Source organism: Dermacentor variabilis, chromosome 10 (genome assembly GCF_050947875.1).
Source record: "Dermacentor variabilis isolate Ectoservices chromosome 10, ASM5094787v1, whole genome shotgun sequence".
Taxonomy (NCBI): Eukaryota; Metazoa; Arthropoda; class Arachnida; order Ixodida; family Ixodidae; genus Dermacentor; species Dermacentor variabilis.
In genome coordinates, this window is record NC_134577.1 from 128,311,774 (window position 1) to 128,325,445 (window position 13,672).

Here is a 13,672-nt window from a genome sequence, read left to right on the forward strand (position 1 = left end):
GCCCAGGATCCTTTTAATAACGACACGCCACATGAGAGCCTTTTACGTACATCACAGACTATACACAGTCACGTTAACACGGTACAGAACGCTTTACATGCACGCGGACTAGAGTATTAGTTCTAAAGACGTCTGTCCTTGTATATAGTGATATGCCTGGCACTCATGCAGCACGACTCGCCAGTGTGCGTCGTCGTTGCGGTGCCCGTGACGCTTGTCGTTGCCGCGGCGTCGCTGCCTAGTCCGACTCCTCAGTACAGCCGGTAAGTTGCTGGCGATGGACACGTACTTCGCCGTCACCAACACGTCGCACCTGTGGCCACGTGGCAACACGGAAGACGGCAGGCCGCAAGAGCACCAGGCCAGTGTTGTAACTGGCCAGCGGCTCGCCAGCCATGTCTGGAACGTCTCGGTCCCCAGCGCTGAGCACTGCGCCAGGTCCCTATGACAGCAGGCCGCTGGTGTGCAGGAGAGCACAGCCACGAGCGAGATCTTAGTCCAGGTCCGCACAGTAGCAGGACACCAGGTCGCCAGTATCCGAGTCTCGACCGCCGGTCAGCGGGCGGCCGTTCGAGCCTCCCGCTCGCTCTCACGCAATCACGGTCACCACACGTCGCTTCCTTCATGGCGCGCATTCTTCCATCTTCAGTAATCGCCATCATTAATTCTCCTCTTGTTGTTCCGCACAATCACCACCACTCCAAGCTGGCGGGTCAAACACTTTGTCTGTCCACGACTGTACGAATACTGTACACGACACGTGTGCAGTATACAGTAAATTCTCAGTTGTACGAGCGTCAGTTTACAGAATATTTCAGAATAACGAAATTTTTATAAATCCCCGGCCGTTTTCTTATAGATTCTATGAAAGAATGTTTCACTTAAACGAATTTTCGAAGGCTCAATATTTCAGCTTAACGAACTCGCTCAGAGGACAGACTCCGCGATCTGGAAAGAGATCTGTCATCAGCTGGAGGTCGATAGCAACACTTAGTTTGAAGACTATGCACAGTATGACAGTGCACTCATTACCTGTGCTGGACAGAGGGATCTAGAGATTGTTTCCAGGGTTTGTCCTGAAGATGAAGAAGCGTGCGACGAAGAAGAGGCAACTGCCGAGCCAGTTTCAAGCCCTATAACTCTAGCTGAGGTTGCAGGGTACATTGGAAAGCTGAGAGACTTTGTATCTCAACAGCGAGCTGTGCCAGACGAAGTGTACAAAAACATTAACTCTTTCGACAGTTTTGTTACTTCCTGTGCTTTAACAGTACAGGTGCAGAAGAAGGTTACAGATTTTTTTTCTAAGTGAGAAAAGCTGCATTTTAACTCTTATGAACCTTGTACTTGTTGATATATACAAATTGCATTTCACACATTTCTAACACTATGGATGCCATGTCAATTTTGCTCCATGAATTGCACTTTTGACTCTGTATGCCATGTCTTATGTTGGTCTAGTGAATATTCAGTTTAGTGAACTTTCAATTAAGTGAACTATTTCCTTCGGTCCAGTTAAGTTTTGTTCTTTTCTCCTTGAAGCCGACCAAAGTCTCTTCAAGGTGATTATCGGCGTCCATGAAGCAGGAGGCAGGTTGGAGGCAAGAAAACTTGAAGATGTATTGCAACGAAAATATTTACACAGTCAAATGCAGAGTTAACAAAAGAACACTGATGCAAAACACACAAGTAAACAGCGCCTTACTCTTCTACTTTTTCTTAAGTTAGAGCCTAGGACAACTGTCACTACATACGACAAACCGAGTCTCACTGTTCTACCACTAAGTGGTTACGGCCCAGACAAACTTTGCATCGTACGGAGTCTTACTGTTCTATCAGGTTTAGTGATTACAGCCTAGACTGAGGACCAAGCACCTCGTCTCGATTGTTATAGTTGGAAGAGACAAAGAAAAGAGGCGGTACGGTCGTTAGCCCATCCCACGGAAGCAGTTGCCAATGAGCGTTGAAAGTCTGCTTAAGCCACAACTCAAGAGGATGGCCTTACTCTCAAAAGTAAATGCATTGGAAAACAACCCTGTTTTCCTTCTTCCCACAACTTCGTTTCCCTCTTTTATTTCCACGTGGTCAGTTACGGCCTCGGCAGACAGGCCAGGCACGCACGATTTATTGAGGCCATCTCGCACCTCAGTGGCGTTTCTAGCCAGCAGGGGGCTCGGGCGGTGGTGTCCCAACACCGCATACCGCAGTCCCCCTCAAGGTCTTTCCTCGTAGAAAAATAATGACCGCTGGCGGCATCCGGACTCGGTGTTCTTACACGACGTTCTCCGAACGCGGCCTCCGCATGCGCACCGCGCCTTTCTCTACGGCGCGCACTACAAGTTGTAACTCGACACCAAGCGGGCTCTCCTCAGCGCTCAAAGCAAGATGCACGTGGCTGCCGCCCGGATGCGTAGGGGCGTGGACCCCCGCTCCGTACGCGCAACACGTGGTCAACATTGCTAGGTGCCCCTAAACCTCGGCTGCGTCCCTAACTAGCAGGGGACTCTGGAGCCGGTGCCACAACGTCGCGTATACCGCCGTCCCACTTGACGTTTGTCTGCGTGGACCTACTATAACCGTCGGCGGAATGTCAACACAGCGCGCGTAAGAGCGCGTTCTCCGAATCCGTTTTCCGCATCCGCACCGCCCCCCCCCCCCCCGGCGCGCGCCGCGGCTCGTCACCCGACACCACGCGGGCCGTCCGATCCCTCAGAAACAGAAACGGACAGCAGAAATGCACCTGGAGTGTCCATAAAGCTCCCCCCCCCCCGCATATATGAAAATGTTCCGCCTATGGCAAATATGGCGGTTGATCGGAGCGGAAAAGTCGATCGTCCGAACACGCGGTATAATCGCCGAGCTTGCCACCATACCATTCACAAAATACAAAAACTATTTATTCGTTTACTGAAAAAGTGGCTTTATAAAGATCGTCTGGGGTCCCAGCGATTGGCTATAGTGTCATTAACAAAGCTTCGCGTTTTTTATGTAGTGCAGTAATCGGTCTACTCATTTATTAGTAAATGATTTTGACTGCGTCTACTTCCCGTACGACAGATGCATGCCGAAGAAAGGTCGAGCGCCCAATTGGAAGCAGACTTAGCAGGCAGGCGCAAACAAGGGTTTGTGTGCTTCCTCTATGCCTGTTGTACCTTTTTTTTTTTGTTTGGTGCCGGGTGATTCGGTCCATCTCGTTCGTGTTTTTTTATATTCTGCTCTAACTGCTGATGTTGCATTTACAGAAATATAGTGTATTCATCGACTACCTTTGACACTACCAACATGCATTGTAATTAGGCTTCCTTTGGATCTGTACTCACAATATGTCTGAGATAATTCTTTCGTTTATTATGCGCAATTTCATATTTATATTTTTGCCTTAAACGCATCCTCACGTTGTTCTATTTGCCTGTCCCTGCCATTTGCACTGGGTCGTGGTCCTAGAAAAGCCCATGTAGAAGCTTTTTGGCCACGGCCCTGAGCATCCCGAATGTTGTAATAAAGTTTGATTTATATCCTCTCGTTCGCTTCATAAAGTCTCACCAACGAGGCCACACCAGTGCACGCGCTCATCATGCCTTTCGGAGGTGCCTGTCGTAAAGCGGCGTTTGAGCTCGACGTGCGCAGCTCACCTGCACGGCCTGGTGCATTGGTTCTGGCAGTAAGGTAGCCAGTTCATCGTCTTCATGTAGTCGTTGCACTTTACTGAAAGAGAAAAGCCTCACATGAAACCATAGAAAAGCCTCACAGTGCCAGTGGCACAACATGCGCTCACAGTGGGCCAGGTATTCGCACAGGTTTCCTTTCAGAACGTGCTTCATAGAGTAGAGTTTGGGGTAGCAGTCGCACTGGTTCTTCCACTGGTCCGCGAGGCATTTTTCGCTGCATTCCTAGTGATTGGGAAAGATATCTTGTGTTATGAAATTCTGTTTCAATCGACATTTTGGTGCTTCTTTTTACTCACGCCCGTTAGGAGGACCCCATGGGGCTAAGTAAATAAATCATTCAGTTACTCTCAACATTCTAGAATTGCTTTTCTCCATCAAGTATAAAGACTGAAAGGACAATAAATTGAGAACCTTGTTTTATGCGGGAGCTATTCAAGAGCACAAATACCCGCCGAGGTTGCTCAGTGGCTATGGTGTTGGGCCCCCAAACACGAGGTCGCGGGATCAAATCCCTGCCACGGCGGCCACATTTTTATGGAGGCGAAATTCGAAAACACCCGTGTACTTAGATTTAGGTGACCATTAAAGAACCCTAGGTGATCTAAATTTCCGGAGTCCTCCAATATGGCATGCCTCTTAATCAGAAACTCGTTTTGGCATGTAAAACCCCATAATTTTATTTTTAGGACTACAAATGAACTACAAATATGATTTTTAAATCAAGCAGTGCACTCAAAACAGAAAACAATTTATGCAATTAAGGCAATTTTATGAAGCCTTCGCATGACGAAATGAATAGAACATGTCCGGTATTTGACAACTACCCACCAAACAAAGTTTCATTTAAAATATAAAACGAAAAACAAACTCTTCCATCAAGTTAAATTGTTGGAACGAGGGCAATATTGACATGAACGAGGGATCACACTGCTCGCTTGCAACTGTTGTCGATTGGAAGCGCCACATCGAAAGAAACAATCCCTAAGGTAAACTTTCCGCATAATAAAGACAAGCATAGGCAAAAAGGCATTGAAAAAGGCCTGTTGACCTTTATTGAAAGAAGTTTTGCTTTGCGTAACAGGAGTCACTACGCACATCACAATTCCGTAGGAATAAAGCAAGCCTCTTCAGCTTGCTTTGGTTGGTTAAGCTGTTTGGTTCATCTTCACAGTCTCGCTGAAATAACGCTATGGACGTGGACGAAAAGTACAGAAACGAAAGGTTAGCGCACGTCTTGTCGTTTGTCTGCTTTTCGTCCTCGACCATAGCGCTGTTTTAAAGGCACTGCCATGATACATCCAAACAATGGTTTGCACAAGCACCCTTCGCCATATGCAGGTCAGTGCGTCTTAGTTATTGCACCTAAACCATGTTCTCTCGTACTGTCACTAATACATCTGCATGTAAGATACAAATGACACGTGGCCGAAGCTAGGCAATTGCTTTTCTAAATGGTCACCTGATAATAGCGCAGCTATTCGTTACCATTTCTTCCTTGAGCCTATTTGGCCAAGCACTGTGCCACGTGCGGAGGCCAGCCGGTGTTTTATAGTACTAGACAACTTGAGCACAAACCGCCAACTGGTAATTTTACTGAAGAAATATCATTTCAGATTGATGATGATGTTTGTTGATATCGTTTTGAAATGCAGACGGGGCAAACACTGACCAAGCCTGCTTCATATATTCAGATTATACTACATCTATCGTCCTCTAGCTATTTGGTTCTCTGATCTCGATCTTAAGTTTCGTATTTAAAGCTCCTATCATCACTATATTGTACCGTTGCCCACGCTCGCAATGACTTCTATCAATCGCATCCTTGCATTTTCTCACCAATACTACTTACTCTTACTAATACTCTTACTTACTTTGATCTCTAACCAGTTAATCTTCTGTGAATTCCAACGCTTGTAAAAGATGAAGGCTCCCTACAGGTCTCAGAGGGGGAACATTCTCGCATTCCATTACCATGTGCCATGTCACTTGCGCGTTTTTTTTCCGGCACACAACGGCCTCATCCTGCGGCGCACATTTGCTCCCCTATATTTTTACCCCATACAGCTGCCTCGGGCCTCAAGAAAGAAAGGCACTTCTCTCTGCTTATTCTACAGGCTTTCACTCCCGATTTCTATCTTGCCATTTTTGTAAATCTCCATTGTCTTTCTTTTTCATCCTTTGCATCTAAGTAACAGTCTGTGTTTCCCTCACTTTAATGTTTATACCTCCTGGTTTTCTATTTACATATTAAATTACCCTGTAATTGGTTTACAGCTTACTTCAACTCTTCCTCCATTCCATGCACACGGTTATGAGATATAGATATTTGTGCACTTTATTTAGCTGTTTATTTTCAGCCATGTTCTTTGTCTTTCTTCAAAACTAATATCGCGATGTGTTTTATGGCTTCAAAAGAAGCCCAACCCATCTCATCGTCCACTGCCTCGTTTCTGATTTTGCAGTGGGCCCCCAAAGCGAGTTCCTGAGAAGATTTCTCAGGGACTCTAGAGTGAGAAGATTTCTGATTTAGAGCACACAATTGCATTAGCAAACGCTAGTGTTGGAAAGTTTACAGTTTCCCAAAAGGTCTGTATGTTTCACTATAGCTGCATTGGGCTTTCATTTCATTTTAAATTATATTAGCGGACGCTTCAGTTTGTCTTCCCTTCGTTTATATATATACACGGAGATATTCTTATTGCTTAACTATCGGTATGACTTCTCTTGAATTGATACTACGCTACTATTCAATCTCTTCAATAAAGATTAATAATTCACCGTTTCTTTATGCTAAACTTAAGGCCTAGATCGTCGCTGCATTGGCACATAAATTCGCAAGTGTTTGAAAATCTATCGCACTGACCGCAAGCGGTAGTATGTCGTTCGCACACGTCAGCCCGGGAAGCTTTTCTTGAACCTTTTGTCGGTTTTACGCTGATGATGATGACATGTTGGCATTCTCTTTCAAACGGGGCGGTGGCAAATAGTGACCTAGCCTGCTTGGTTTCTTTTTTATTTATACAATACTGCGGACTCATGGTCCAAGCAGGGTGGTCGATACAAATACAAAAGAAATACAACAGAAACAGCTACGAAAAAAAAGCAACAATAATACAGGCTCAGATAGGCTACTTCACAGTGCACTTGCTTTGATAAGGACGTTCACTAATGGTTCTCGGGAAATAAGAAAACTTAAATAGGTCTGTGCGAGCAAAATTTGGGGTTAGAGCGTTTTCATTGTGGTTTCGGGTGAGTCTGCTAGTTAAGCGTGACAAATATGTTGATGCATCTAGCGCTAGTTTGTTTTCCAAGAGTTGGGAAAGTGATCCCAATTTAAATTTTTGCCTTCGTGCCTGTAATAGGGGAATGCAACTTGCTTGCATTAAATTGGAAGGTGAATATAATGCTGAAAATTTATTAAAAATAAATTTTACGGCCTTTTTTTGAGTATATTCAAGACAATCAATGTTGCGCTTAGTATGATTATCCCATGTAATGCACGCATATACCAGCCTTGGCCGTACAAGAGCAGCATAGTAGAACATCCTAACGTTAGTGGGAGCAGTTTTAAGTTTATGTTTGAGGACACAAAGCTTGAAGAAGGCGGATGAACAAACATTATCAATATGAATATTCCAAGACAGGTTTGAAGTGAGTGTTAGACCGAGATGTTTATAGCAACTTACTTCTTGTAATGGTGAAGACCCTAATATGTAGGTATATGACAGCTGATCTTCTTGCCGAGTTACTGGCAGGCAGATACATTTGCTCGTGTTAAGGGTCATTGCCCATTTTACACACCATTGATGTATATTGTCCAGACTAGTGTTGAGATTGTTGTAATCGTTGGCGGAACTAATTTTTTTTAACAAAATAGAATCACAAGCAAACACTCTTATCTCTACACCAGGGCGAACAACGTCAACAACATCATTATTATAAAATATAAAGAGCAAAGGGCCTAACATGCTGCCCTGAGGTACACAGGATGTGACCGGAAGACAGCGCGAGTTTTGACAGCTACAGGAACGCATTGTTTGCGATTATCCAAGTATATCTAAACAACAAGTATATGAGAAATGCCTATTGTTTCAAGTTTGAAAATGAGTTTACTATGAGGAACTTGATGGAATATTTCGCAAAAATAAAAAAAGCATATTTATCCTACCGTGTCTATCGAGGGTCAATGCAAGAAAATGAAATCAGTTAATCAGGTGTGATATATACATGCTTTTCAGTCTAGCATTGTTGTACAGATCTCCATATTTTTCCCCTTCTCTCTTTATCAACCTTGTACCGCTATCTATGTATGTATTGAATCTGTTTCTATAAATCTCTTCCCTGAACGCTAAGGCTTGATAGAAACCCGTCTGGTAGGGATGAAACATTGAAAGGGTAGAAAGAATCCATGGTACTACGCTAACTAAAGTTAAGATTTAATAAACAAAAAGATGTTTTTTCTTTAAACACGAGGAGCCTCGTTCACAGGTAAAAACGAATAAGAAAATGTGTTTGGAGTGTTCATTTAAATATGCTTCAACACCTGTACAGTGAGTCAATGTAGCAGCAATGTAGGCAGCAATACACAAACGGCAGATTGCCGTCCCTCTTTAAAGAGTGAGTGACTCGAGATCATGAGCGACTCGAGATAAAAGCATTGAGATAGTCCTATTTTCTCTGGCAAGAACACGTGCCTTCCTCCAAACTATTGTGTGTCCCTTCGAAGTGGCATGCTCAGCCAAAGCACTGGCACGGCTGCTGAATATAAAAAAAAGGAAAACCCGGTGCGGCTTGTCTCGTGCCTCGGAAAGGCTGCACTCTGTCGCGGCGCCACCAGCCGGGGCTGCTTGTCTGGGATCAGCATACAAAAAATTGGAGGACGCTTAAGCTTCGCCTTCAAGAGTGGAACGCGACAGCGTTCACGTGGACCCGCCAAGGGGTGTAAGACAATGGGCTAGGGCGCAGCGACTACGCGCCCCGCATCGGACGCGGTGAGCGTCGAGCAACGCAGCGTTCAGCGCGACAACGAAATGTGCGCCTGAGCCTTAGAAACAGCTCGTTTCTAAGGCAACACCGCGTTCACTAGAGGCGCTTTTGTACCGCTTTCAAGCATCGAACTCGTGGCTCAGTCATTCGACTACCGGCTTTCAAGCGAAACGGTCGCGGGATGGCTTGCTCCTATGGAGCGGTTTCGGCGGCCGAGGCGGGCCGTGGTAACAGGTTTTTTGCTTCTGCTGCCGAAGATTATCAGGTTATTCTGCCCAATCTGCCATCCGGGCGCATCGTCGCGAACACCATTTTCATGCACGGCGACCCAAGAGCTCGGCCCTACCGTGTCGAAGACTACCGGGACACTTTGGCCAATCTAGGTGCGCTCCCCGACGTTTTGGCGTTGGGGGCGTATCAGATGAACCACGTGCGGGCTGTAACAATGACGAGTGCTGACGCCGCTCAGAAATTGCTCACCGCGGTCAACGTGAAGGTAAAGGATCGCCCATGTTTGCTCATCGATCCAAACAACCGGGACGTTCGCTTAAAGCTACAGTGGTTGCTGCACGGCGTGACCGGCGAAGACATTCGTGTGGCCCTGACACCCTACGGGAAAGTGTTGGAGGTGACGCGGGAGAAGTGGCGTGTGCAAGGCGTCACTGAAAAGGGCTCGACGACTCGCTCAGTTGGACTGCAATTGCATGGCGATGTCAAAGTCGACGACATTCCACACCAGCTCAAGATAGCCGGAGAGCTGACTCTCGTCGTTGTTGCAGGCCGCGCTCCGCTCTGTCTGCGCTGCAAGAACACCGGGCACATACGTCGGGACTGCAAAGTTCCTCGCTGCAGTCGTTGTCGCCGCTTCGGCCATGAGGACGCCGATTGCCCAAAGACGTACGCCAGCGTGACCGGACCAGTCCAGGCAAACGATGCATTGGACCACCTTATGGATGAGGCAGACTCCGAGGAAACAGCAGGAGTGTGCCGAAACCCGACTACCCAAGAGGGTACCCCGAACACTCCACAGGACGCCCTCCTTGAAGCTCCAGGTAAGCCCGAAGCCGGGCTTCTGCATGAAGCCGTGGAGGACCGGAGCAAGAAAGCTGCTCCAAGTAGTACCGGCCACACTTTTCCCGGCGGAGCTGTAGAGACTACTCCCGAGGAAGTGCCGATGACAGGCATCAATAGCGACAGTGCCAGTGCGACCGCAAAGCGGCCCCACGAAGCAGTCGAAAGGGAGAAGGGGCCCAGCGCCGTCGCAACGGACGAGCCGCCTGAGAAAACGACTCCCGCGCGGCGTCTTTCCCTTCGGCTTCGGCCGAACACTTCGACGGAGCGCAAGACGGCGGAAACGCCGATTTGCCTCCCTGAGGACTGCATCGTGACAAGGCACCCAGGAAAAAAGCGCAGCAGTGAGGTGAGCGTCATGCCCCCGGGTTTTCACCGCCTCGCAATGATGTCTATGCATAGGTCATTTCGTGTGGCCACTTTAAACGTACGTGGGCTTGCCTCAAGGAGGAAGCAAAGTCAACTCTATCGACTAGTTAGCGAACATGACCTGGACATTCTAGCAGTACAGGAGACGAAAGTTGAGGGCGATGACGAAAACGGGGCATGGTGCGTCAATTCTTAGCTCGATACTGTGTTATAGTGAGCCATGCTGTGGGAACTTCTTCTGGGTGCGCTTTGTTCATCCGACATAGTCTTGGAGCAAAAGTAGAAGCTGCGACGTCATGCCCGTCAGGTCGGCTTATTGTCTGCGATTTTTTATTATCGTCATTGGAATGGCGTGTTATTTGTTTGTATGCGCCGACTGTCGCTGAGGAACGACGCAGATTGTTCGATCAGCTAAAACAGTATACCCAGTATAATAGGCTCCTCATTATTGCCGGTGATTTTAACTGTGTTCTTTCAGCCCGTGATAAAACTAGTGCCCGACCGTACAAGGATGCAAGCACCATTGCCCTAAGCGATATGATAAGGGACGATGGTTTGGAAGACGTGGCTGAATGTCTCGGTGGTGGGAGGACTACGCAGTACACCCACTTTCAGGCAGCCAGGCACGCCCGTCTTGACAGAGTGTATGTGAGCCTTGATTTGATACCCCTTTGTAAGGAGTACCATGTGAGCGCACTTTCATTCAGTGATCACTGTTTGGTCAGCTTTTTTGTAGCAAGCACGAAAGAAAAGAAAAAGGGCTTCGAGTGGCAACTATGGAAATTTAATTCGAAATTACTAAGCGACGAAATGTTTACAGCGGATGTAACGAAGCAAGTTGAAGAAATGAATGCTGTTCATAACACGACATCTGGTGAAAAATGGGAGAACTTCAAGCAGGCGGTTAAAATCAAGGCTTTAGAGCGTGCGAGCGCTATCTGCAGAGAAATAGGAGCAGAAAAAAAACAGATGCGAAGGAATTCAGAAAAATTGATCAGTGAGGAATGCAGGATGCCCGGCATGTTCATGGACGATATTCGCGCACTGAAACATAAAATAGAACAGTTCGATATCGAAAGATACCGCGGTGCTTTGGTGCGGGCAAGGGCCGAAATGCTGATAATGGGAGAAGTACCGTCGAAAAGAGCGTTAGGCCCAGAAAAGTGGCATGCGCGCCGCAATCAGATAGCGGAAATCGAATATTGCGGAAAAGTTACCGACGCAGCAGAAGATATCGAGCGTGCTTTTTTCGAGCACTACAGTGGTTTATTCACTTACTGCGCAGTCGACATTGATCGTTTTAAAAAGGACTTTTTGTCGTTGATGCCAAGGCTAGATGAAAGTACGAAAGAAATATTGGAGGAACCTAAGTGAAAAGTGCTATTGAAAGTATGCACCCGGGGAAGTCCCCTGGCCCTGATGGTCTCACCTCAGCCTTTTATAAATATTTCAAAGGTGCGATCTCACCAGCCTTAGCGGATGTATACAACGAAGCATTCCAGCTCAAAGTATTACCCCCGTCCTTCTCATCTTCCCACACTATTCTTATACCCAAGTCAGAAGATCCCGTTGCATTGCGAAGAGTAACTTCTTACCGCCCAGTTTGTCTCACTAACGGAGACTATAAGATAATGATGAAAATCTTAGCAAAGAGGTTCCAGACTGTCATTGCGAAGCTTGTGGGGCCGCATCAAACGTGGGGCATTAAAGGCCGAACTATCTTCTCAAATATACACGTAGCACGCAGTATCCACTAATGTTGCGATGCCATGGGTGCACGAATGGCAATGCTCCAAATTGATCTCGAGAAAGCGTTTGACCGGGTGCCTCATGACATTCTTTTGTGCATTCTAGATTATGTGAATTTGGGTAGAATAATTAGAGAGGGGGTTGCCATGGCGTACCGGGACTGCTCGACGCGGCTTATTGTCAACAAGGTGGTGGAAGCGCGAATCCAAGTTAAGCGTTCGGTGCGTCAGGGCTGCCCTCTCTCGCCGCTGTTGTTTTGCTTGTATATTGAGTCTTTTTGTTTGAGTGTCATGGAGAATGACTGTGTCCGCGGGTTTAAACTGCACGAGGTTGAAGTCCGCCTGTTGGCTTATGCAGACGATATTGCTGTGTTTTGCACTGATTCGGACAGTATAACGCAGGCTGTCAAATGCGTTAAAAGTTTTTGTGCTGTAAGCGGCAGCGCGGTAAACTGGGGTAAGTGCCGGGATTCTGGCACGGGGATTGGCGTGGGGCCCCAGACACTTTTGCCAACATGAGTTTTGTTACGACTCTGGTGAAATACTTGGGTGTACCCCTTCAGTGCTACAAAGACAGTGAGTCGTACTGGAGGAGTGAAGTGGATAACCTTCGGGACAGCGTAAACAAATGGAATGACTGGAATTGGTCTATGTTTTCCAGAGCCACAATTTGCAACATATTTTTAGTGAGCACACTTTGGTACATCCTCCAAGTCTTGCATTGCTCAAGGGTAAACATCAAAAAAATTCACCGGGTGTTCGCAGTGTTTGTGTGGGCATCGTCTTGGGAGAGATCAAGTCGCACCAATTTGTTTCTTCGAGTTCGAAATGGAGGACTTGGACTGTCACATTTGTTTTTGAGACAGGTAGTCAATCGCTTTTTTTTCTTCAGGGACGCAAAAAACCCGTTTTTATACACTGTCTGCCAACTCCGCCTGGGCAAACACTTGCCCGAAATGGTTGTCTCAGCGGGCAGTTTGCCAGGGGGTGTTTATGGTTTTCTACGTGAAGTTGTGGTTTCATGCAGGTTTTTGTCAGCGCGTTTTTCACTTCAATGTTGGAGTGACGTCAACCGGAAAAAACTGTACAAGGACCTGTGTGATGTTGTTCTTCCCGTGCCTTTATATCGGTCTCTCTACAGAGCTAGCCATGGGCACAATGTTGTGAAGCGTGTTAAGGCGATGCTAGTACCGTCAGGCGCTAAGACGTTCCTTTTTAAATTGCACCACGGAACGCTGACTGTCAAACCGTGGCTGGCTGAAAGAGGTTTCTTTGTTCCTTGGGGCACTCATTGTACAATTTGCAAGCAGGAGGAGACAATTGAACATGTTTTTCTGCATTGTTGGGATGCCGTTTTCCTCTGGGATGTGCTCCAGCGCACAATCAAAAAAAGATTTCCCCCTAGATGCGTATGGGATTCGCTACTTGCCAATAGAAACTGATGATGGTACCCCATTCGATGTGATCATGCTTATTGCCCTGCATAGCATTTGGAAATGTAGAATGGCGGTAAGGCACACCGATCTCGATGCAAGAGCGGCTCGCCAGTATTTCAAAGAAAGCATACTGGAACTTTGTAGAGGAACAAAAGTTGCTGGAGTGCATTCCAGAGTGTTTGCCACGTGTGGAATATTGGCGATAAAGGAATTTTAGCACAAGCGCAGCCGCACAAGTTCTGCGGTCGTTTTTAACATATTGTGAGTGTGCCTTTTGATTATTTGTGAATGTGTATTTTTTATCCGGGCCAATGACCGGCAATAAAGAAAAAAAACTCGTGGCTCAGTGGTAACGTCTCCGTCTCACACTACGGATACCCTGGTTCGATTCCCACCC

The 13,672-nt window shown here is 46.8% G+C and overlaps 1 protein-coding gene across 1 annotated transcript in view; it reads right to left on the reverse strand.

Moving 5' to 3' along the window:
• LOC142559414 (uncharacterized) overlaps window positions 1-7,450 on the reverse strand; it is a 180,871-nt gene extending 173,421 nt beyond the window's left edge. The window contains exons 1-3 of the mRNA XM_075671012.1: window positions 7,352-7,450; window positions 3,773-3,887; window positions 3,630-3,702 (exon numbers count right to left, since the gene is read on the reverse strand). Coding sequence (XP_075527127.1) covers window positions 3,630-3,702; window positions 3,773-3,887; window positions 7,352-7,450 — 287 coding nt within the window. The remainder of the gene's footprint in view (window positions 1-3,629; window positions 3,703-3,772; window positions 3,888-7,351) is intronic.
• Between the last annotated feature and the right edge of the window lie 6,222 nt (window positions 7,451-13,672).